This window comes from Empidonax traillii, unplaced genomic scaffold, assembly GCF_003031625.1.
Source record: "Empidonax traillii isolate 1590-97213 ecotype Southwest subspecies unplaced genomic scaffold, ASM303162v1 scaffold161:size1573837, whole genome shotgun sequence".
NCBI lineage: Eukaryota > Metazoa > Chordata > Aves > Passeriformes > Tyrannidae > Empidonax > Empidonax traillii.
Genome location: NW_020955354.1, coordinates 393,351 through 419,294, shown reverse-complemented (window position 1 = coordinate 419,294; position 25,944 = coordinate 393,351). Strand labels below are relative to the sequence as shown.

Sequence of the window (25,944 nt, the reverse complement as noted above, 5' to 3'; positions counted from 1 at the left end):
CTGGTCAAGTTCAAACAAAGCTAATGATAAACTATTTTAGTTAGATGGGACAGAGAGAAGAGCAAAGAAGTCTTTATCACCGGATGATGTAACAGGATTTTTTGGCTGAATTTTAAGGTAGTTCGGAACAAATAATTATATCAGGTAATTTTATGAATGAGTCTCAACTAATTTATCAGTTCTTCCTACCTTTGATAGGTGCCTCCTGTGAAGATCACAGGATTCACCTGTTGCTTCTTCCAGGCTACAGCTGACTTCCAGAATCTGAATGAACTGGAAATATATATCTACTCTGCAAACAGAAACAAGCAACAAATCAATCTCAACAGACTAGAAAGGATCTATCTAGGCAGCCGTTACCAAGCCTAGGACTTTTGCACAACTTTTCTCCATCTTAAGACAGAGCAAAGATATTTATTCATTGTGGAAGTTGCCAGGGGCACAAGAAGGAAATCATCAAGGTGGAAACATGCATTCACCATATCTGCTCTTAGTCACAAATGAAAGGAGGATATCAATACTTTTTCAGGCTAACACATTAATTTACTACAATAAACTTGGAAATTGATGCAAGAAGTCAACCAAAGCAGTAAAAGGCTTGCCTGGCCTGCAGGCTTCTACTTACCGTGTCCTTTTCCTAATTCTTAAGTACTGTCATCCTCCTCCAGAAAACCAGTCAAGTGTGATCATAAGTCCATCCGTATCCAGCAAATGTAAACATGTGCTTCATGCACCATCTTAATTGCTTAATCAAGCTCCTTCTATTGTGAGGCACAACCAAACGAACAGGAACCAGATGGAAGATATTTTTATCAGATGGACCATAGGATTAAAGAAATATGGTCACTGAACATTGCTGTCCTTAAAAAACCCAGTATTAGGATGCGACTGCATCCATGCAGCATCCCCACAGTGAGATAATTCAGGCAGCAACAACTGTTATAGACTCAATCTTACCTCTTTATTTTCAAACACCAACAACCTGTGTGAGTTTGCTTGATGGACATAAACACACACTGATAATTATTTCAGAGGAGCTTGTATCAGAGAAGGTTGAAACAGTTATTTACATTTGGAATTGGTAATTACAAAAAATGCAGGAATAGTCAGTTCTACTTAGAGTCAGTTTTGTGGGTGGTTTTAGCACGGAAGTACTATCAGTTGTTATAGCAGAGACCAGGGCAGCATTCTTATTATTTTCAAATTGTAGGAAAAAGTCTGAGTGTATTTGAGCTGTTTTCTCTGCTGTTTGTAAAGCATGTCATAGCAACAGAGATTTTAATCTGTTTTCCTTAGTTTTATGTCATAAAGCACTTAAAATTATGCATTAGTGCTCCTGTGGGTTCTACATCAAATCCACAGTAATTGTGGTCTTGCAAGCTTTTCCACTATAGGCTTCTAGTAGTAGTTTGATTATGCTGTGATCGCTGCTTTTACTCCTCACAGTAAAAAAAAGAGCAAAATCCTTGATTATAATTGCAGGCATAAATATTTGGCCAGATACTTGCCTGGTCCCAATTGACAGCCTGAATTGTACAGCGTGGTCATCAAAATGGGAAAGAGCTTATGTGAATAATTCATGGCTTTGACAAACGTTGTATCTGAAGGTTTGTGGTACAATTAACAGAAATAAAATAGTTAAGAATTGTGGTATTTAGGCTGTCAGAATGGGGTTTTTAGTTAACACCCCAATAAGACAGAGAGTGCAAGTTCACTGTTCTCCTCATCTCATTGTTTCCTTCCACTGGCTGCAGACTCAGCAAGACAAATGTGCATTAGTTTATATTGTCAGGGCTATCTTTGCAAGCAGATGGGCTGGAAATCTAATTAAAAAACCCCAAAGCTTTGATTCTGGCAAAAAAATAGAAAAGTCTTTGGGACAACCCTAAATCCTCTGAGTTAAATGGATGTTCTATGTCAATGCCATTCTATTGTTCCACTTTATAAATAAAATATGAAGGGCTCTGCTTTCACACAGACCTATAAATGTGCTCATTTATGAGTTTAATAAAGCATGTATATTCAGTACAATTAGATAAGCATATGTATAGAGCAATAAACAACTCCTATATAAAATCAGCACACGTGTAACAGAGAATATATCCCAGCATGGATAAATAAGCACATGCTTAGATTATGAAGTGATATCACTTAATCTCTTGTGAATTAACCGTGAAGTGGCCAATGACTGCTTGCAATTCTCCTTGTAATTATGTATCCTCCCTGTGTCTGAAGATATGGTAAATATAATACATTCAATAGAAGAATGCAGTAGTTCCAATAAAGAAAAGTCAGGTAACGTGCAGAGGTAGAGTTGAGCTGTTACCCAGAAACACAAGAAAGAAGTGAGTAACCCAATTAGGCTCACCTGGCTCAGTCTCATCCCTTGGACTGCAGGGCTCCAGCCGTATGTGAAGCTATAATTGAAAAGAAAATAGTTACGTATATTTGTGTTATCTCAGTATCAGGGAGTTTCACTTAGTAGACTTTTCCTAAACTGGGTGATGTGTCCGGTGTGGGGCTAGAGGTTTGCACGGCAACTGTGAAATGGTTTCTGTTGTTTTTCATCAATTGTTTTCTGGGGGTTGTGGGGGGGTTGACTGTGGCGGTTCAACTTCCTACAGAAACCTGCAGCATTAGGCCCGTTTCTGCACAGGAGGTTGTATTGCATTAGTTTAACTGACAGGTAGGAAACCATTAATCTGGTGGAGTAGATGTGGCCTGTGATGTATGTTTGATGTGTTTCTTCCAGATCAAATGAGGGACTCAGTATTAGGCCAAATATCCTTAGGTGCAGTGTTTCATGATTCTACTCTCTCTGATTTTCATTACCATGGGCTTGCTGATATCTACAATAAATTGTAGGAGTTTTGTTTCTGACTAGCAGATTCCTATCGTTCCTGTCCTGACGTATGTTAATTTGTCAATATAATTTTCAGGTCTGGCAGCAAGAAAAGCACCACCTGGGGTATGTAGTTGTTGAGATGAATAGGGTGATGTGTGTTCACACGTGGTATTTGTAGATGGGCTTGCCTGGAAGTTTTATAGTGCTTTTGATAGAGATATGATACAGCTAAGAGGGAAAAGGGAGCAGGCAGTTGAAACTAGATCATTTATCTGAACCTACTTTAGCTGATAAAACAGTTGCTCTGAGTTTTTCCAATTAGAGGTGAATGATGGGTGGAGGTAGTTATGGAGAACTGCAATCGTGATGAAAGGATCATGAGGGAAGCAACATTAAAACTGTGTTGCCATGACACCAGTGTGTGATTTCCCATGGGTGAGGGAAAGTGCCTTAGCATGATGGACTGTAAACCTGAGGAGACCACACACAGCCACCTGAGGAGCTCAGTCCCCTACAAAGGTGAGAGTATCTGAGGCTGTAAAAACACCTCAGGTGATCTTGGGAAGACAGGCAGTGTTAGCTCAGAGACTCAGTTGAGGTTTGCAAGGTTATTTCCAGGATTTGGTTCCATAGTTTGACTATGGAACACAGGATTTGTCTTAGGTTTCCAGAAGCTTTTTGGATCCAACTTTCTCACTCTCAGGTCTTCTACTCCCTGTGAAATATGGAGTTATCGACTTGTTTGTGCTCAGTCAGCCTCAGTGATTTTGATCTCTTGCACATCAATGTCTCCACAAATAATAAGGGATACCTCACATCCAGTAGCTTCACTGGCAAGGCTTAGCCCCTCTTGCTGGATGCAGAGAGAGCCTGGCCTTGCTAGAGACAGATTCAGAATAAATGGGACATGAGGTAGATGTTTTGTAGCTGGGCTGTCAATAGCACATCAGTTTCCACTGTCTCTCGAGGACTCTGTAAAAAGGACTTTTTCCCCTCTCAGTGCCATCATGGTAGTTATTTGAAAGAATGAGTAAAGTCTGCAGTGTAAATGAATGCACAAAAATTGATTTTACAAGTGTATCTTATAACACAGATTGATTTGTAGCTTCAGAGCAAGCCCTTCTGGATGTAATACAACAGGCAGTCTTCACCCAGCCTGGCATGGCAGGAAGTATCTATCTGATAAGTGAACTATTTTAGGTAAATCATTGTGTCTACAAAGACCTGCTTTGTTTGTATATGGGTGGAACTCAAAAAAAAAAGAGTACCACTCATTTATTAGTCATGGTCAGCCCTCATTGTCCAACCCAGGGAAAAAGGGGGCATCAGCTTTTTAATTGCCCAATTCTAAAGAAAACTTAAATGCTCTTGTAGTATTGTAGCAAAACAGACCCACAGAAGGGACCACAGAGTGTTTCTCAACCTTTCCTCCTAACAGATATACTTGAATCCATACATGGATTAATAAATGCCCTTAAATAAAACATAGAGTGGGTGGACTCTGGCCAAATCTTGTAGGTCTCAAAGAAGAGTTACATCACTTCTGCTTGGGAGATAGAAAGTGCAAATCCCGTGGTGAACTCTGCACTGCAAAAGGGCAGAGGCCAAGTTACTAAGTTGTGGAAGAATCTGCTGGTTTGAAATGCAGATTTTTCAATGAGGAAAAAATTCAAAAGCCTTAGAAATTTCTCACCAAAAACACCTCTAAAATGCTATGGCAATCAAAATATTTTGATAAAACTCAAAGGTTTTTTCCTTTTTTTTTTTTTTTAGTAGACTGAAAAAAGGAACAAAATTAAAAAAAAAAGACATTTCATCTGCAAAGGACTGAGCAGAATATTTTGCTGTTATAAAAGCTTTTTTTTCCAGGTTTTAATTCAGTAATAGTTCCATGAGAACCTGCACTCAGTGTCTCATCTTTTCTCCCTAGTTCCTTATTTTAATTACAGCACTTCTGTAAATGGATGTGCCTTGCTCTCTTGCACTGCCAGGAGCAGTGTATGAGAACTGATGAGTGCTTACTGCAAGAAATGTCAATAACCACGTAGAAAAAGTGATTTTACCATCTTTGAAGAGTTTTTTTCCCCCTGTCCTCATCTGTGAGCCTGGTTGAGCCCTGAATCAAATGTGCTAGTCCCAGAGTGGTTATACCTGCTTGCATCAGCATGGAATTTGGCATGGTGTCTGCCTCTGGACATATATTGGATTTTACCAGGTGCTGCTGTCGACTGTCTAGACCGACATTAATCATTCTTTGCATGAGCCGAACATGTTTGCAGGCTTATTTATGCTATAAAAGTTCTTTCCCCTATGGGTTTCTCTGCCTCCAACAACGCATTTCAAGGAAATGTATGTATTTGCAATCTGGAGACTTTCCACTCTGGGGTGACTGTGTTTTACAGTGCTGACTGGAATTCCTGGAGCTGTTCACCATGCTCCATTCACTCCCTTGTTAAGTCACTGATGTCGAGAACAGATAAATTAGGATCCCGTGTCTAAGAGCCCCAAGCACTCATTGCCCAGATGAGAAAAGTCTCCTTTTCCTTGTGTGAAAATCTGGCAGTGTTGGCCGTAGACTAAACTTCATAGCGACTGCACGTGAAATGGGCTCCATGGTCTCCTTGCTTGAACTATGAAAAGAAAACCTTAAAGTGCAGGCAAAAAGATATATTTATTTTTTGAATCTTACTAGTTTGGTTGTCCTAGGCACGACCCTATCTATTTATTTCTCCTCTGGAATCCAGTGGATTTGAATCTTCAAACTTACTTTTAATAGCCTCTGCACATCCAAACCTTTTCAAGAATGGTTGGTGTGTTTATATTTCAACACGATCCTAATATTTATGTTTTCCAGCAAATGTCGAGAACGTGTAATTTTCATTTGGTGAAGCATTTTTTTTTTTTGTTTCTGCTAAATCATCTCAAATACAAGACTTTAAATACTCAAGAGAGAGTTGAATGGTACTTACTGTTCAAATATTTCTTTGTTGTAGTAACAAATCTTTAAATGTAGCCCTGTTCAACAAAACAAAGGCCTGATGAATTTCGTATTTATCTCAGCAGCTGTTTCAAGGAAGACCTGCCAGACACTGATCCAAATATAGTAGATGTGCAACAACAAAAGGGGAAGAGGGTAAATGAGTTTAGATGAAGGCATCATTTACCAGCAGAAACCTCAAAAAAAGTGAAAAATTATAATATTCGTCCTCCAGATTTGGCTTTAGTAGCTGTGATCGTGCTTTTTTGAACACAGCTGTGTCTTATACCTTTGCTATTTGAATGAAGACAGGAAGCTTCTCAAATAATGTTTATTTGCTCAATTAAATAAGAGAGCTCTGTGTCCCAGTTCTGGTCGGGGCTGTAATGAGGTAGATCAGGATTTTCACCTGGGAGAAGAGAGCACAACACAACCCTGCTGAATTCCGACCTGCACCTCTTAAAACAACTCCCAGAAGCTCGTGGGATCATGGTTATATATTGGGAAAAGGTTTTCTTACACCTAGCTGGTGTCTGAGTTCTTTCTAACTTACATCATTTTACAACAGAATTGCTTTGAGTTCAGAGTAATTTTTTTTCGAAGTAAAAATCGAATACCAAAACGAGTTGTTTGAGGATAGCAGGAGGGCCCATTCTGACATTAGTTAGCTTCTGCCAAAGCATTTGGGCTTTTTCTGTCTTTCTGTTCCCTCCTGTTGACTTGGGGCCAGGGGCAGGGGTTGAATGCGGACATTGTGCAGCCCACCCTTCTGCATTCTTGTACCCTTTGCAGTCACACTGTATGTCCCCCAAGAGCAGTGGCTGGAAACCAGAGACAGGAGGTTTGTCTCTGCCTGGACCTCACTGGCTCCAAGTCTTTTTACAACTTGTCACTGAAATTTCTCTAGATTGCTGCTTTATGTCCAGTTCCAGCCAGTGTGAAATGGGCTTTGGTTTCTTTCTTTCCTTCTCTTTTTTTAAAAAAAGAAGTGAGAATGAGTGATTCCTTTTCAGTGCCGAAAGAAAAAAAAACAAATTTAGGTCATAGTAAGGAAGAAAGGATTAATTGGAAAAGGAGGCTGGGTGTCTGTTTCTTCTCTAATTGCAAAAAAATCATTGTGAAACCAAGTTAGAAAATGCAAGAAGGAAAATTTAGGACAAAGACTGTCTACCTAAAGCCTTTTAAGTAGCTGAAGCTCTCTGGTAGGAATTGTTATTCCAGAGAAATGGTGCTCTCAGGATGTGCATCACTAAGTTCCTCTACTGGTCTCTGATATACTGGCATGTAAGCAAGGTGTGAGGTTTAGGAGGCACAGGTGCCCCAGGATCTTTGAGAAGACAATCTGCCTCATCACAGCAAACAGCCACAGTCAGTGTGGGATGTGAGTGACAGCTCAGACTGATGCCGTGACAGTGCAGGAACATATCAGTTATCTGGAATAATTAACCAGGTAGAATTTGCTGAGAAGTATTTAATAGAGTAAAATATTTTAATAAATAGCTGTGATTCAGGAGTGCTTGACAAACAGGTCTATTAGAAAGGACTTTACCTTGTCCTCTAAATGTACTGGAAAGTATATTATGAATATAGATGACTATTTCTACTGACAAGGTGATATTCAGGCTCAGTGTGGTGGTGTAAAACCAAAGTATGAAACCCTGTAAGTGATGCTGATTATAAACCTCTTTGTCTAGTTTCATTTTCAAGCTGAGTAAATAAACTAAAGACAAAACAAATAAAAAATTGTAATTAATCCAAAATATTAACACATAAATTACAGAAGTGATCGTTTGTGCATTTTGATATGGAAACTAGGCAGTGGAGTTAGTTTGGTCTCCGTATGAGTTGAGGCCTTTGGGATAACAGTTTGTGCTTGGAGGCTTTCACATACCTCCTCTTCCTCTCCCTTTTCCACCCTCAGCTTGTGAATCATGTGGCTGACTGTAGCCACATTTGTCAAAGGAATGGTGATCTCAAAAATAATTAGGTTCCTGTAGATTTTGCCCTTACAAATTGATGCTTTAAGAGCTACTTGTTATTCTGAGAGTGTCTCCTGACAAGGTTACACCGACCTACCTTAAAAGAGATCTTGGTCTCCCCGTTAACAAATCATATTTTGAATGAGATGCTGGACATGTCAGATCTGTGCTTTTAATGGTCCAACAGGTGTGCTAAATGTGCTGCTTCATCATTAACTCCTGACTGCAAAATGGGAATGGAGATATTATGTTATTTCAGCTAATCAAGTGCTGAAGCTTTGAAATGCCAGAAGCTTTGGCCAAACCATAAGGATGAAAAATACGCATAATCAGTGATAGGTATTTGAAAGATTAATCAGAAAGCATGAAGTCCTTAAATTCATTTGGTACCCAGCAAACCAGTTCTTGCCAAAGAAAATACAATTTAGAATGTGCCTGAATTAAAGAGGAAATTTGAGAAAATAACCTTATGAAAGCACCCTAGAAAAAAATTAGAGGCATTTATTTTGACAAAATTATCACATCTGCTTCTGAGTTTCAATTTTATGCTTTCTTTTTTTAAAAAAATTCAGATCATAAGTACTGTTTTCACAAATATTCTAGGGTGTTTTTATTAAACTTAGAAGCTGGTCTTTGTCTTTTCTTAAAAGCAGTGTAGCAACGGAAATGATGGATCTACTATCAAATATTTCGTGCTCACCATTGCAAATCTGGTCCAGATGAGCATGTCCAAAAGGCTGATGGATTGTCCAAATACCTTGATCTGAGCGTTTTTTCCAGTTTCTGGTCAAATATCAATACCGGAAAAACTTAAGCACCACAATCAACATTAATTGCCATACTAAAGTGATTACTTGTGCGTAATAGATAGGTCTTGGTGGAGCATCTTGAGAGCCAGGAATAACGCATTTCTTGCTTGGACAATGTGGAGGAAGCTTGATTGCTACTGATGCTTTCCCCGATCAATTACTAAATTAGGACGGGTTTGAGTTGTTGCTTTCAAGCAGTAAAGTTAATAAGCATGGCTAGACTATTCTAAAGGAACCTCGGGTCATTTCCTTAATCCATGCTGAGGTAACTGAAGAAAAATGACTTGACTGTCAAAGATGACTAATCTTCACAGATGGCCTCAAAAGAATTTATCAGTGCTTCATTATGTCTATACAAGGCCAGCGTTTTTTAGGACCCTATCAATTGCTGTGAATATTTGGATATTGCAGCTTAAATTTTAGGTGGGGGTTTTTTTTAATGAAATTGCCTTTGAGGTGTTCCCACATTCATGCACAGCTTTCATACTTTCACAAACGTGTTCGGTTTTGGCTTTGCAGACCATTATTACTCATGATTTTTAATTCCCTGGATTTGCATCTATGGCTTCCTGAAAAGTAAATTATTGGAATTCATTCCAGACAGCTGAAGACTGTAGTATGAGTGTAGGCAGCTGGAGACCTCCACCAAGGCAGGCTCCTTAGACAAACACAGCATGGCAGATGCCCTGAAGAATTTACAGTCTCAATAATTTTCTTATCTCCCACTTCTTTCTCTGAGATATTAGTACCTGATTAGTATCTAGCTACCTGTTTGTACAGCATAAGTGCTCTCTCCACAGTAAGCTTGGCAACTGAAAGCAGAAATAATGAGCAGACAGATTTCTGTCTTGCAACAGTTTAACCACTATTAAATAATAGCTTTTGACAAGTAGGTTTAAAAATCAGGTGCTAATTTTCTGCAGAGGCAGAAGAATTTGGAGTTATTACTGTGCTGGGGAGATTGAATTGTATAGACAAGACTACAGACCCTCAGATATTGTTACAGCTCAGTACCATTCATCACATTAAAGAAAAAAATTGCAAGCAGAATTACTTCTGCAAGATTGTGAAAAACACTCTTGAAACAGAGTTAGATTTTTCTTGCAGCAATAAATACCATCCATTTGTACATTTCCTGCACTAGAATTAAAAGGGGTGCTCATCTTTGCACTTATTTCATGCAAGAACTTACAGGCTTAAGTGATGAATGAAGTAGGGAAATCCTCTTTGCAATTAGGAGCATTGTTTGGAGTTTTGTATTACTAGTGAAAGAGTTGTTACATGTTGATGTGTTTTGAACCAAAGAAATCTACGATTATTCTTCTTCCTTTCCTCATTCTCCACCCCTATTTCCTATCAGTTTCATTCTTTAAATGTTGTTGAAAATTTGGTCAATTACAAGCACTGTGGACAGGGCTGGTAGTGAATAACTGCTTGTTCAAGGACAAGAATCAGGAAGCATCTTGATCCCTACCCTGGGCTGATGTCCCAACCTGCTCTGCAGCATCAATGGTTGTCCTCCTGTGCCCACCAGAAAAAGCTGGGAATCAGGTGCCTTTTCTTCTTCTGCTGAAAACATCCTGTGAAGTCTCCAAAACCCTGTCTGATCCCTCTACTGCTTCTCTGCACCTCCTGGGCCTGCAGAGGCTGTTATCCTTCCTGGAGTCAACAGACTCCAGCCCATAGTTATGTTTCTTGGTTCCCCACCTGGAATATCTGTCTCAGCGCAGGCTGATCTTCTAGCCGTGGTGGTAGGTAATCATGGGTATAGAGGTATCACACTGCCTGTGCTCCAAAGCTGGGGACAGGGTTTTATTTTCCATCTGTTTGGGTCTAAGGCTTTAGTTCAGATTCACCAACAGAAGACTTCAGTCCCTCAGGACATTCCTGTTCCACTTACTGAAACAGGTTTTTATATTGTTCATCAACAAGCATTAACTCATCGGTTTAGGTCAGATTTGGTAAGTTCTCAGGGTGGCAGCAGCCATGGGGAGTTGGAGTGGAGCTCACATTGGTTATGCCTTGCTGTAGTTGCATTAGGGTGGTGGTGTGCTTATTTATTGATGTCAGAAAAGAGAGATTGCACTTACCTGTTACTTCTCTGCTGTTGGGGCTCTCCATGTGCCTGTATGGATCCTCGATATCTTGGTCAAGTGTTTGAAGGAAAAGAAATCCTTGGAAAAGTCAGTTCAGTACAATTGGAATCAGTGACTTGGCAGGAGTTCCCGACGACCCTATAAAGCTTTGCAAGAAAAATAACACAAAACACAAAACGCCTTCTATTCATCCCATTCTGATTTGATTCCATGTCTCAGCCCTTGTTCCAAAAGCCAAGAGGCAGTAGCACCACCAACAAAGCTCCTTTTACAGCCTTTTTTGGCATTAGTTATGGAAGGATCAGATGTGTGACCTTTCAGCAGTAGGTAAAGGGAGAATAAAAAGGTCTATATTCTTGACACTGTTTGGAAGTGCCTGGTCTCCCTCGTTTTTCTTTGCACTGACTGTTGTGTGCTGTGTGCTCTGGACATGCCAATAATGTTAAGGCAGAGGACCAAGCTTGTTGTCTTTGACTGTTCCTGCCTGGCACTAAGTTGAGATTGTACGAGTTAGTGAACTCTCTTAACGTGTATTAATCCAGTGTGCCTCCTGTGAAGAGTATCCCAGTCCTCGTTCCAGCCTAGAAACCTAGTTGTAAGCTTAAGAGAGTTTTCAGTTAAATATGTAGGAGATGGATCTTATTAGCAGAAAGAGTGTTTTAAGAAGTTAAAAAGGTAGAGTGAAGTGAAAATAATCCTGTGTTTGTGCACTGAGAGTATTTGTGTGGAGGCTAAACAGAGTCTTACAATTTCTGCATTATACCAGTATGTAATAATATCTGTCCTCAGCATATTTCAGATTCAATCCAGTGATATCATTCAGTGATATCCAGTATCAGTTACTATTTTAAATTATCTTACACACGAATCTATGTATACAATATTGATCCTATTTATGTTGATGTCCCATTTGCAGAAAAGTCAAAGGTTCTATATTCATGTATTAAAGAGGATTTCTTGTTCTGTACCTCACTATACAAAATATGTTCATGCTCTGCCATGTTTCTCATCTTTCTTCTATTGTTTGTTTGTTTTCTGTTTTTATCTTGCTCTCTCCTTTCCATACTTCCTTCCTTCCAACAGCTTCTCTTTTAGTGGAAAAGGCTGTGACCTCTATCTCACCTTAAAAAAAATAATAAAACTAGATCAATATAGACCATTCTGGCATCTTTAGTACATCACAAATGAATTTTACTCCTTTACCATACAGATAATATTACTGGGAATGGGACTTACACATTTTGTGCAAGAGTTTGTGTCCTAAAGCAGACCCATCGCTCTCAAGACTTCAATACCATGCAAGGCAGATCTATTAGCTGGTCAGTCAGAGGAGCAGACACTTCCTAAGTCTCGTCAAATGTTGGAACTGCAGATGGAGGATGACACTTTTGAACCATACCTCTTTTCCTGAGGACAAATACAACTGCATCCCTTAAAAAGCTATGCTGAAATTTGCCCAGATTTGACTTCAATCAACATGTCCTTTTATTCTTTCTCCTCTTGAGGAAAAAGAGAAGCGTTTGCAATTAATGCTCTGGTGTTGTTGGGCCCCATGCATTGCCAATGCCCAGGCCAGATATCTGTCTTGAACTTCTCAGAAGGGAGGAGCACAGGCTGGCAGAAAAGCCTGACTGCAGATTGAAAAGGATCCAACAGCATTTGGAAGATCAATCAGGAGGGAAAAGGGCCCCAATGATAACAGTACACATGCTGAGTGACAAGGACTTTCCTGTCAGGCAGTGATTGCAAGGCACTTTTCTGGAAATGACACTTTTTGAAAAAGCTCTTAAAGGGGCCTCTGTGAATGAAGGTACCCAAATTTACAAGTGGCCAATAATGTTAAGGCACAGGACCCTGCTTCTTGACTTTGGCTGTAGGTTGGATTCAATATGTTGAAAGCAGAATCCACTGTATGTTCATATAAAGAGCTTCTATACAGAAATATATGATTCTGATTTCAATTGTGTGAAAGTATGTATGGTTTTAGTGAAAAATTGCATTAATGTGTTTGTCAAATTAGAAATAAAACTGTAATATGGACACTAGAATGTAATGTAAATTAGATTATAGTATAATTAATACAACCTTTCTTAAAGCCTTTTTGCTGTGCAATATATTGTCTTTTCTTTTAAAGTATAACATTCCTTGCTTTGCCATGAAGCACTGAACACCAGCAACAAAAGTTAAGTCTTGGTGTGACTTCCCACAATATTAATTATCATGATATGCTTTTATTCCTACAGTGAGGATGTTTGTAAACGAGGATTCACTGTTATTATCGATATGAGGGGATCCAAATGGGATTTGATCAAGCCTCTCCTAAAAACCCTTCAAGAAGCCTTTCCTGCTGAGATTCATGTTGCCCTCATTATAAAACCTGATAATTTCTGGCAGAAGCAGAAAACAAACTTCGGCAGTTCCAAGTTCATCTTTGAGGTGAGAGCCACAGAGAAATGTACGGTAAAGCATTGTCTCTGATGAAAACTTTTCTTCAGGTAAAAAAATAATTCCTAAGCTCTGTAACTGAAAACAAAAAATACATCTGAGGACTGGGAGTGGGAGCAGGAGTGGGCTGATGCCCTGGCATCAGGTTGTTTCCCGAGTACAGTGGTGGAATGAGTTGCATGTTTCATGTCAGAGGTTCACACAGTTCATTTTGCTTAGGGGTTTTTTTGTGGTATTTACTTTTGGAGCTGTTGCATGAAGTCTTTCCTTTGTTTCTCATAGGAAAAAAAACCCTACAGCAAATCAGTTAAAATGCTAAAGTTCTTTAGAAGCAAATGTATTGGTTTGTTAGTTGCCCTCTATCCAGCTTTGTGTAGTGACTTTTTTTGTGGTAATAGACATTTACTAAATTGTCACCTCTTTATATTGTCACCTCCTTCATTTAATTGAGCTTTGCAATTCAGAGATAACATTAACTCATGTGACTGATAAGGTGCCTCAGGCACTGCACTTTAGTTTTCTGTGAATTTTAACTTCTTTCATGAAGAGAGGCAAAGCTCAGATGCAGGAAGTGCTCATACTTCAATCATGCCCAGCCATGACTTAGTCATGTGTTATTTTTTTGTAATTCACTGAAAAACAATTATAATTTTGGCTGTCTTACCAATCCATTAATTCCAGAGAGACACTCCGATTTTGTATCTCTGGAACTCAGTAGATAATTTGGCTATAGCTCTTAATGTTTACTGCAATGGAAGACTGTATTTAAGTATATATTTAAGATTTGTTGAAATCAGCGTGATATAAATATATCCTTGTTTTCAACCTGTTCTTTAAAGCACTCTTGAATTGGTATGGAGAATTAGATTGGTGTTACACAATAACACAATTTTACATTATTATCACGATTTAAGTATTTGTACACTTTCCCCACCTGTTTCACAAAACCCAGTCAACTTATAAATTTTGCTTTGATTAAATAAGTCTTTGCATTCCTTGGCTACTTTTGAAGACTCAGCCATCAAAATAACTTGCATTTGGTATCCCATATGCTATCCCATATTTCCCTTTGAAAGCAAGGCTGCCTCCAGCATGGGTTTGTCACCTCCAGAGATCCCTGACACTGAAATCACTGCTCCTGGCAGAGGCCGCTGCCGTCACAGTGCAGTGAGATTGGCAAAGCTGCCTGTGGGGAATGAGAGGGATGGGGGCAGTGGGAAGGAGGAGGGAGATATGTCGGTACAGAAGAATGTGGAGCAGGAGGGAGCCTGTGCAGAGACCAGTAATAGAATAGCTTTGAGGGATGGGGAGTGTCTATTTAAAAAATATATGGGCACTGAGGGGCAGTCCCATAGTAGCCCAAGAAAACACAGGATATGCATGTATATCCAACACTGAATTTCAATCCTCCAGTGCTTTAGTAAACAAAAGCAATGTCTTCCTAAAAGCTTCAAAACCTAGAAGTAAAGTAACAGAGTTAAAAATACATATTTTTAGAACATTTGTTTTTAAAATGAATTAATACTTTTTGCAAGCTTTTTCCTGTGTGAAGTTGGTGTGATGATAGTAAAGAGTAAACTGCGATCAAGCTATTCCTCATAGTTACAGCTCTGAGTCTATATTGTGTTAAAAGCTCTGGACTCGTTTGCTGTACATGCTGGCACACATGAAGGGCATTTTAATTTTGTGTGTGTTGTGTGTGCCTTTGAGCCTTAGCCTGTCTGCTGGGCTGTTCACAGGGGTGTCTGTAATGAGTCACAAGATTTTGGACTGGGGGAGGAGTGTCACTGCTTTTTCTGCATATTAGACCACCTGCAGACACTCAGAATCAGAATGGTTTGAATCCTTCAATTCCACAATGCAAACAAAGATCTCCTAAGCTGTAGTCCACCCTGTAATATGCATACCACAATCCAGGGACTTCTCTTTTAAAGGATTCTTGGGTCTGTGGCTGCTGCTGCTCATCAGTAAGCTCAGGCTCTTTGGCAGCTTGTGCTCTCATAAGAACTGAGTATCAAACAAGCTTCCCAGTTCAATATGACCCACATTTATTTGATTTATGTGGGGCAGCTCACAGGTACCTTCTCTGCCCTGAACTGTCATGGTGATTTCCCACAGCTCGGATCAAACACGAGGGCCTTGGCAGGAACACACTGCAGTGGAAGGCAAGGGAAGTCTCTACTGAGTTGCCCCATCCACAAACTCAGCAGTAACCAGTGTCAGTTTTAAGGCCAGATTTCTCTTTTGAGATTAATGGAAGCATTATGTTTGTGCCAGGGCACTGTAGGACCCTTAGTGCAGGTGAAGGATTTGGATTTTGTGTGGTGAGGCTCCAGCAGAGTGTTTCTGCGTCACAGTCCAGAGTGAAGCAAGCCCACAGACTTTCACACAAAGGAAAGGGTTTGGTTTATGTACATGGACTCCAAAGCTCCCTGGCACTTTGAGGAATGGACCAGGCAGCTTAGTTAGCAGTAATTCAGAGGTGCCTTCAAGATTATTTTTTTTCTTCTGCTGAAAGGGTCTGAATAGTGGACAGCACTATTTAAAGTGATTTCTAAAAGAAGGATGGATGATACCTGCAGGACAGTTACCACCTGCCTGCCTAATTAAGATGGTTTTCATTAGAGTTTAAAAAATTGCTTAGAAAACCAAACCTGAATAAAGGAAATTTCTGCAGAATTTGTGAAATGAAAATCCTTTCTGCTATCTCATGTCACATTTTGTCCTTGATTAGACCAGTGCTTCCATTATGTTGACACCCTGCAGGGGGATTCCCAAGTGTTAACCATGACCAGAAGTATTTTCCTGACAGGCAGTTAAACTGTTAAATTGAATTATCTTCAAGGGGTCATTGCCCAGGTCAAGAGATTTAAAAATTTGAAAAATCTCTGAAGCTACACACTTGCCTTCCCATTGTTTGTTGGCTCTTCCTACTGTCTTTCCCTTTCCCCAAGTAACGAATAATGCAAGAAAGTCTTAAAATAATCTTTCTCCTGAGCATAAATTCAATACAATCCCAATTTAAATAAATTCCAGAATTGCTGATATTTTTAGATAGATACAAATTGGAAGGAAAGGGCTATTATTAAATTTAAACCAGTGGTCACTCTGCTCTTTTGGACATAATTCAGGAAAATGATCAGGAGTTCAGGTGTTTTTCTTTGTAGATGAATTTTACAAGGTTGCTGTGATTACTGGGTTCCTCCACTTCTGAAGAGCACAAACTGACAGTCTTTAGAGGCCTGATCTTTAGGGATAGATGTGCAGTCACTGATGAATATCACAGGCCTTTAAGGGCTGCCAATTTGGGTGTTAACATGACAGCACTGAAAATCTCTAGTTACATATGAAACCCTAAGCTTGTATTTCTGAAAAAGAATAATTTGTCTAAAACAAATGGGAACTGCTATTGGTTGTTGCATCCTTAAACTGTGATCTGCTTTCCAGACACCCAGTGCTTTTCTCTATCACCAGTTGCTGAGTCTGAATGAATTAAAACCATCTCTCACTAACTGTGTGTGATTCGTGGGCAGTACTTTCTATTTGCAATAAATTCTAGTTGTTAATACTCCAATGACATCTCACTTTTACATGGATTTTGGCTTAATTAAACTAGGAATTGTTAGTATGGAAGAGATCTGCCCGTGGCTGAAGACAACTGGAATAATCTGGAAGAAAAAAACCCAACACGTTGTGTGTTTTGGCAGATTGCAATACCTGCCTAAAATGTTTGCTTCTGTATAGCCACTGTCTGGGGTGTGACACAAGAAACGGAATCCCTGTAACACCATATACCTGTTTAGTGAACAAGCATGTCCAAATATCCAACAGCTGCAGTAAGACGTCTTCAGTGCCCGGCTGTGTTGCTGTAATCTGTGGCAGAAGCATTTTCATTATCTGTTTTTGGTAGTCAGGCCAGCTGAAAAAGGCAGATATTATTCCATTAAATATAACGTCTTTTAATAAATAAGTAAATCAATGCCATTAATAGCAAAGTTTTCTATCCAGTTAGTTCATCAAAATTAAACATAGTCTTTGACATTTTTTACAATGTTCCTTCAATTATGTATTGATGAGGAAAATAATCACTTCCTGCACCATGCATCGCTTGATGGATTGCACTGTTGTTTCTGATTAGATCATCACTGATTCAAATGCTGTCCTTTTTCCTTCCTTAGACGAGTATGGTGTCTGTTGAAGGCCTGGCAAAACTTGTAGATCCTTCTCAACTGACGGATGAGTTTGAAGGGTCCTTGGATTACAACCACGACGAATGGATAGAGTTGCGTGTCTCGCTGGAAGAATTCTTCAACAGTGCTATCCATTTATTATCAAGGCTGGAGGATCTCCAGGAAATGTTGGCTAGGAAGGAGTTCCCAGTTGATGTTGAGGGCTCGAGAAGGCTGATTGATGAGCACACACAGCTGAAGAAAAAAGTGATTAAAGCTCCCGTGGAAGAACTGGATCGTGAGGGTCAGAGGTTATTACAATGCATAAGATCCAGCGATGGTTTTTCTGGTAGGAACTGCATTCCTGGAAGCGCGGATTTTCAGAGTCTTGTGCCAAAGATCACCAGCCTTTTAGACAAGCTGCATTCCACCCGGCAACATTTGCATCAGATGTGGCACGTCCGCAAGCTGAAACTGGACCAGTGCTTTCAACTCCGGCTTTTTGAGCAAGATGCTGAGAAGGTAGGGAACAACAATCTTTTCCTTTCGTACTTTAAAACAAGACACTACTGCAAGGGCACTGTGACCATTTTTTCTGTAAGTGGCAACATGAGGTGTTCATCACAGGTGTAAATCTCACGTTGTCAGCAGATGTATTGCACGTGTCTCATAAACCAGATTCATTGAGCTAATTGTTGGATGTAGCAGACAGAATGATATCCAAGAGTAGCTCATCTGTGTCACTTTTGGTGAAAGTAAATCTGATTTTCTGTGTCACAATGAGTATTTTTAGTAGACGTTAGCACGAGAATCGGTCTTTTTTTCAAGTTTCTTTTGCTAAGCTTATGAATATATTTATCTACTTGTCACAGCACCTAAAGAAGAATGATTTTAGGGTTTGATTCACTATGATTATTGTTTGCACTTCTTGGAGTCTACGTGAAATTGGTAGTTTAAATGCTCCTAAATGTTACCTCAAGGAACATTTTCAGTTTCCTGTTCCTAGGAAATCCCAAAAAGATTTGCAATGGGTCAAATCTTTAGCAATGGGTTTGTACGAAGGCCATGGCCACTCAGTTCCCACAGAAGAGATCTGAGACTCTGTTTAGGTTAAACATATGAGCACTCCAAGAGAAAGTATTCTGAAGTAGCAGCAACAAGCAAAGCCCAGTGTGGCCATTTTGCATTTAAAGCACATAAGGATGGCGTTTGAATTCATACCTGACACTGAGTCAGTGCCCTGTTCCTGTTCACCAGCACAAGACCTTATTTGAGAAATATTTAACAATAAGGTATTCTCATAGAGATTTCATCACAACTTCATGTTTCTTATATGTTTGCAATGTAGTGTATCAGCCTGAATGGCACGTAGTGTGTCTTGAAATGCAATACAATATACAAAAGTATGTAGAGCAGCAGAAGTACAGGTAAGTAACATGGATTTAGGAAGCTATAGTTTCACAGGTGTGCAGTACCACTGCTGAGCTACATCCTCATTTCCTGCCTCTTCAGAAGATACTAATTCAGGAACCTGTAGTAGATAAGGAATTCCCTTGCAAGCAAAGCATAGCAGCTTGTCATGTTTATTGAAAATGATGGCTAAAAACCAGCCAGAGTTCCCAAACCAAGTCTCATAAACAGCACCACATTCAAATTTCACTAATACACAGTAAAGCTTGCTCCTTACTACTTGTAGTATTTGTCCCTTTGCCTCTGGAAGCACATGCAAGCACAGGTTTTGGGAATTTACTTTAGAAAATTGTGTTGTGCTAGAGTCTTGGCTTTCTTAATGCAGGAATGCTGGACACCTTCTTAGGTGATTTTGTGAGAAGTCTTTGCTGCACATTTAAAATTCTAGGCCAGAGAGGTAGGGTATTCTCAGTGGAAGGTACTGAGCTCTCAGACCCGTGTTTATCTAGTCTGAACATCCATCACAAACGCCAGTCTGTGAATCTTCCCTACTTAATGTATAATCCAGTTGTTTCACTAATGTGTCTGCCTGGACAGACCCAGGGGGATCTCACTGAAGATGGTTTTTTTTATCAGCTACAAGTTAGTATTATTTTAAAACATCAGGGAAAAGCACATTGCTGAAACAAACATAATCTTCAGTAGTGCAGAGCAAGACACATGACATTGTTTTTCAATGCATGTACTAAATATCTCTAAAACGTTTTAAGACCGAAAAGGCTCCATCATTGTATAATCAATCCTCCTGTTGGGAAAACCTTGAATTCAGATGAATCCCTCCAAAATAGGAGTTGCTGCAGCATCACTCAAGAATGCACAAGAGCTGAATTTTTAATTCCAAATGCTTCAATTTCTTCTTCTCCCTTTTCCTTGTGTGTCAGATGCTATAAGGAGATCACTCAATTCTGTGCTTCCTAGCAGTGGTTGTATTTCAGTGGTACAGTTTGGATTTTCATTTTCTTTGGGATTGTTCAGATGACTGCTGCTTACTAACATAATTTTTAAAATTATGATTGTGATTCACTAATATTACCGGTATATTATTAATGTTTAGGAAGTTGTTATGGTTAATAAACTTATAAGCTGAAAGGCTCTCAGATCAAGTCAATGTCAGAGAAGTTCTTGCTGCCAAGCACTGTTCTGTAGTGTTGAAGGAAGTCTCCAGTATGTTTCCTTTCTACCTCCTGAACAGGCATAAAAGGATGGTGTGATGTAAGTCTAGGCAACGTGACAGCTACAATCTTTGCATGTGTTATTCTGAGGTTGTTAAGTGTAAGGTTTAGGCAAGTCAACAAATAGATGAAACCTTTGAGGTGAAGGAAGGAGCAGTGAGAATGTGATGATTCCTGCCTTTGTAACATTGTCTGTCTTGAGTGATTCCTGGGCGCCAAATCTGGCATTCTGGTCTTCTTGACATCTCTTATTCATCTGCCTCACATTAACTAAACAGTCTTGCTTTGGCTTCTCTCTGCTTTGCCTCTGCTTGCCTTTCCTTGACTGCTGCATTTTCCCAAAGAATAGAAAATATTTTGTTGTTTTATACTTTCAAATCTGTTTTTAACCTCCCCAGTTTGAGATTCCCAAAACTTCTTCCAGGAGAGGTTGCAGACCCTTTGACTTCATTTTTCACACACACAGACTGATGTAAAATATTGATGTGCCTTTTCTATGTAGCTGCCTTTTGCAGGTCTCTTTGAAATAGTCTGATCATCTCAGACTGGAAAGTACTTGTGTCATAAAATGTTCAGAGCTAAATCCAGCCTGAGCACTGTCTCCACTGCAGGAATAGCCACCAGTGTGTCTGTGTACTGAATTTTAGAGTTTCCAGGTACCTCCGTTTGCTCAGTTGCTCTTTAACCTCTACACGTAGGTATGGTAGCAGAGCCAGGGTAGTTTTCATCTCCCAGGGAAAGGCACAGCTCTTTCCATCTAACCTGGATATGTCATTTAGTTCTAATCAAATGACAACTCTTAATACCCTGTGAAAGCTCAAACTCCAACATAAAATTCTGAATATAAACAAGGTTTTGGGTTTGGTGGTTTTTTTTAAATATCTCTGTATAGTGATTGGATGATATTTCAGGAAACCTGTTCTAATAAGGAGAAAATGGACAAGGACTTTCCATTTTCTTGACATCTCTGATTTCAAAAATTTCAGGTGCCCTCATTGCCTGAAAAGTTCTTAAAACTGGGATAGGAAAAAAAAAAAAAGGACACAAGAATTAAAAACACAGTATTTTAAGGTACGTTAATTTTTGAACCCCTTGGTATTAAAATACCCCAAATGTTCCAAGCAAATCAATTCAGGTTTTTTCCTCCTATAGATCCCCTCTATTGGAACATTTAGAAATGACAGGCTTTGCCCTGACACACAAATTTTTCAAGCTGCTGGTATTACAACTTAGAGAAGTCTGTAGAGTTGTATGCTGAACAACTCCTATTATTGGCCAATAAGCAGAATGGGTGACAGTCACAGCCTGGGCTTTTCCCACTCAAATCAGTGGGAGAGAGCAAAGCTGTCTATGGAGAAACTTTGTCTCCAAGTCAGGCCTTTAGGATTTTATTTTCCTGTCCTGGGGCCAAGGGAGAGGAAAAGTGGGGCTCTCCAAGAGGCAGAAGCAGCACAGTGAGACTGAATCCCCAGATGGAGACTGGAAGCTCCTTGAAGCTCAAGTTAGCAGGCAGGTCAGCCATGTGGGGAGCTTTGGCAGAGGGGTGTGAGGAAGTTAACATGCTGTGCAGTGCTGACTGTAATGATCTGCTGATAAATAACACATTTCAGCTGCTGGCATAGCCCTGACCCTCACTGTTCAACAAATTTATTCCTCACCAACTAATATAGAAATACATATGTACATACATATGATTTTGAAACTAGGGCTGAGGCTTCTTTGTGTTTTTACTGGGTAACAAGCAAAATATTTTTAGCCACCAGTAACATTAAAAAATGTAGCCCAGTCTAAACTGAATATTGTTTGAACCAAAAACCCACAGTCTGCGAAGATCCAACTATTAGAACTATCTGAGAAATGATAATTGGTCAGTTGAAATCTGGACAGGGAGACTAATTCAGGCAAGAGTCCACATGTTTTGCACTTGAGTAAATACCAAAAAAAGACAAAAAATTATCCTTACACGCTGTACTTTCCAGCTTTTCTGGAAATCATTTGTAACTGGCACCCAATTTGACTTTCTGTAGGAATTTCCACATCATTCTGGGTTGGTTCCCCATCAGTTTTACTACCCTGGCATTTATGTGAATGAAAAACAGCTATCATGATGTAATCAGCATTGTCCACGTTAAGTATAAACAATATAGTCAGCAGCTGGACTGAACTGAGAGTCTCCACTGTAAACTTGTCACAGCAGAGCAAAGAGAAGGCTGCTCTAACACTGCTGGGGTCAGCCCCAACAGGAGGCAAGAGGGGGCTTTGCATATTCTCTCTGTCCTCACCTCCCCTTCTGCTTCCTGACTTCCCATCCCCTACATGAAGGCAAACTCCAAAAGATGGCAATGGTAGTTAGAAAATGCCACAAGTGAATTTCACTGGAAGTTTGCGGTGGGAGAAACATTTTATTTGGATCAGGCCAGCTTTGTAGAAAGTCTAGTGGCAAACCACAGGCCACATCTAGTCTTCAAGGAGCAGTGAAGTATCAGGCTCGCAGTCAAAACCAACTGCCTCATGTACACCAAAGCTTCCCTTTGAAAAAACACAGCTCTGCCTGTGATTTTCACTGTGGAGCAGGCTCTGGGAAGCTGTACTGGCTGCTGGGGGCTGCCGTGGTGCTGCTGCTCTGCAGGCTGCTGCAGTGAGAGGGAGCGGGAAGCAAAGAGGGCTTGCAGCTCATACCCCACAGCAGCTGTTGCTCCCATTTCCCAGGTGATGTGACCAGCTGGAATGGCAGTGAGTGCGGGAGTGGTTGGAGTGTGATTAACAGTGCAAAGTTCATAGATAGAAGACAAATTTGGAGGGGGCTAGAAGCAAAATGATTGAGGGGGAAATAGAGCTTAGTAACAGTTGCAGCAATTCTCCTGCATCCTGCTCTCTGTGCAGGTGTGGACAGTGAGACCATGGCACTGAAGAGCACACGCTGTGTCCCTCCTTTCTCACACCTGCCTCAGGCCTCTTCCTCAGTCAGGTTTCCTTAAATAAGGGAACTGATATGTTATTTTACTAGATAGGTGCTATTGAACTTGGTCCCCATGTAGTGAAATAATTTGGCATTTGGTTTTTCAAGGAGGAAAATCATAGATATGTCATCTGTACTAGATTCCTGTCCAGTGTCCTATTCCAGTCCCCAATGAAAGTGTTGGAAAGACTTCTACTGATTTTCAGCAGAAGCCCAAGATAGCCATTAACTAACAATGTACCCACCATGAAGTACCAGACAAAATTTAGCAGTTCCTCATTTAGAATGTCACTTAAGACCAGACAGATTTAGTCTAGAAAAATACAGAGAAGCTCCAGCTCCACAGCAAAGTCACTGGGGGGAGGAGAGTGTCCAAGAAGTATGTAATCTGAGTATTTGAACCATGCTCACACTATTACTGGAGTATTACACCAGCCAAAGGTTTATGTGCCTCACAAGGAAGGATGGCTTTGATGGATAATAGAATGTAAAATGTGGGAATTTATGCTGTGGTTTTGGTGAGAAAAGATGACTTTAAGAAAGAAACACTGATATCTTGATGTTTGGGAGAAGGAGAACTATCAGTATAGCAGTGATGATACTCACTTTACCTGTTTGATACATTACTTCCCCTTTACTGCACTTAAAAATTCTGATGCTGCATGTTCTGTAATAAAATGCATTACAAATCTGATTGTGTGACCCTTCTTGCTAATAGGAGGCAGTTTATTTTACTACAGTCCATTAAGTACAGCAATTGTAGCTGTTCCTTTAGTCAAGTGATGTTTGGGGAAGCATTTCATAGAAATGGGTCTTAGCTGACTTTCCCAAAAAGCAGCACAAGAAAGACTAAAAAGGTAGTCTTTTTAGCAACATCTTAACTTTCTTCTACATTCCCCATCACATCGATATTTTTTTTTTTCCTTTAGGAGTGTCAAGAGACCCTCAAAGTGATGCATAAGCAAACGATAGAGTTTTCCTGTTTGCAATGTCCTAAGGATTTGGATAATGCCAACAGGCACAGCACCTGGGACAGACTCCTCTGACTAAGATAAAATCCACTTAGTGGTGGACCATTTCTCCTCTCTTATTTCACTGCAGGAAGCGCTCCGTTTCTTTGATCCGTGCTGTGTGCTAGATATACAGTTGCCTCCACGATTTCATGTGAATTATTGGCTTAGAAGTTACTGTAAGAGGGATGTGTCTCAGGGAATGAGAGTGGGAAGCCAATGAGGAGAGTACTGAGAAGCTGACAGAGGGAGCTGTCATGTGTGAAATGAATACAAAATGAATGAGTTCTGGGGAGGTGGTTAATTAGGACTGGGGAGGAGGCAGGAAGCATATTAAGAGGGGACAGAACCAGAATCAAGATTAAGAATGAGAGCACATCCTTAGTGCCTTGCATCAAGAAGTACTTTTGTCCTGTGTGCTGTTTCACTGTGAAAGGATTTGTTACTGAATGAATGGTATTTAACAGTTAACAGTAATAATCATACAGGCATAATAATCATGGATTAGACATGGATTTTCATATAGGATTTAGATTTCATTTAAGTTATGTGAATACCACACTGGGATACAGAACTCAGCATGCCCTGGATTTTCCATGTAAGTACTTACACCATGGATATCACCACAGCCCAGTAAGTGAGCATCACAGTAAGGAGCTTTCCTGGAGATTTTGAGCACGGGGGGTGTTGTTAGACCTGGGGTAAGCTCCGTAAGACTTCTGCAATAAAAGGAGTTGATGAGCTTAGTTCTTCTGCGCAGACATTTGACTGAGGGTCCAAATGAGGCTCATTTAAGCATGTTTCTTTTATCCTTAGCCCATTTCAAATGTATGTGCAGAGAAAGGACAGGACCTTCAGGTACAAATACTGTCTGGGAAAGGCACTGAACTGTTGGTCTATGTTTGTGAACAGGCATGTATTTGCAGAGGGCTTTATAAGGAGAGTGATCAAGAATTTACCATTGAGCATAAATGAAATCTCTTACCCATAGTCTCAGAAAAGGCGTTCTCAGAGGACCAATTTGTTGTTGGTACCTACCCCTCTCAGGCCAAAGTATCTGCTTCCCTCTTCATTGGGTAAAAGCACTCAGTTTCAGGCTAGTTTTAGCTGTATCCCTGATCTGATTGCATTTTGGTGATTGAGGTCTCCTTGAGTTGTCAGCTAAGAAGGCAGAGACCTGGTCCTGTAAAGCTGAGAGAGTCTCAGCTTCTGTTGAAATCAGTGGTGTCTGAGACACTCATGGTGTCTGTAAGAGCTCCCCCTGACTGGCACTGACTGAGCCAGAGGGTCTGATGCCAGTTCCTGGCTGTGGCTGCAGCCCTGCTGGTGGCAGGATTAGCCACTGCCACCTGCTTATGGTAACAAGACCATGTTTTTATCTGTCCATGTTGGTGCCCCCTCCCCAGATTTCAGTTGTGTTAGTTCACATTTGCAACATCACGGGCAGCCTGATTTTCTGGGGCTTGAAAGAGTCCTAATATAAGAACAACAATCTTTGAAAGTGTTCCTGACACAATTGGTTCTCATTTTTATCATAGAGAGGAATATACAGATCTCTGCATTTATGGATCTGGAGTAGATGTTGCTCAAGAGGAACATTCAGTCCAAGTATTTTAGGTTGCCTTGGCATCTTTGTCTTTTCTTATGCGATGGACTCTTGAACAGAGCACATAGTGTCTGTTCTCTCTGGAAACCTTGTTTCCAAATCTGGCATCTCCTCTCTCATATTGCCAGTGAAAAATGCTTTCTTTTATAATCTGAAGTTTCCCTTAGCATATGGTACCTTTTTTTTTTTTGCCATAGAGATTCTCACTAGACAACTGTTCATAAAATCAGACTTGGGATGCCAGTGTTGTGAAGGATAGTCAGCTATCAGCTTAAATAAGCTGCTGTGTGAATAGAAGATCATCCTCTCGTCCCATCCTTTGTACTTAAACCCACTCTAAAGCAGCAGAGAGGACAGGCCCCACGTTCAACACAAAGTGTTTGCCCTGACACAGAATTTTCAACACC

At 40.1% G+C, this 25,944-nt stretch overlaps 1 protein-coding gene across 2 annotated transcripts in view; it reads left to right on the top strand.

Moving 5' to 3' along the window:
- Positions 1 to 25,944, top strand: part of KALRN (kalirin RhoGEF kinase) — a 498,966-nt gene that overhangs the window by 184,593 nt on the left and 288,429 nt on the right. For both annotated transcript variants that reach the window (XM_027885121.1, XM_027885122.1), the window contains exons 5-6: positions 12,950 to 13,142; positions 17,330 to 17,842. In XM_027885121.1, coding sequence (XP_027740922.1) covers positions 12,950 to 13,142; positions 17,330 to 17,842 — 706 coding nt within the window. The remainder of the gene's footprint in view (positions 1 to 12,949; positions 13,143 to 17,329; positions 17,843 to 25,944) is intronic.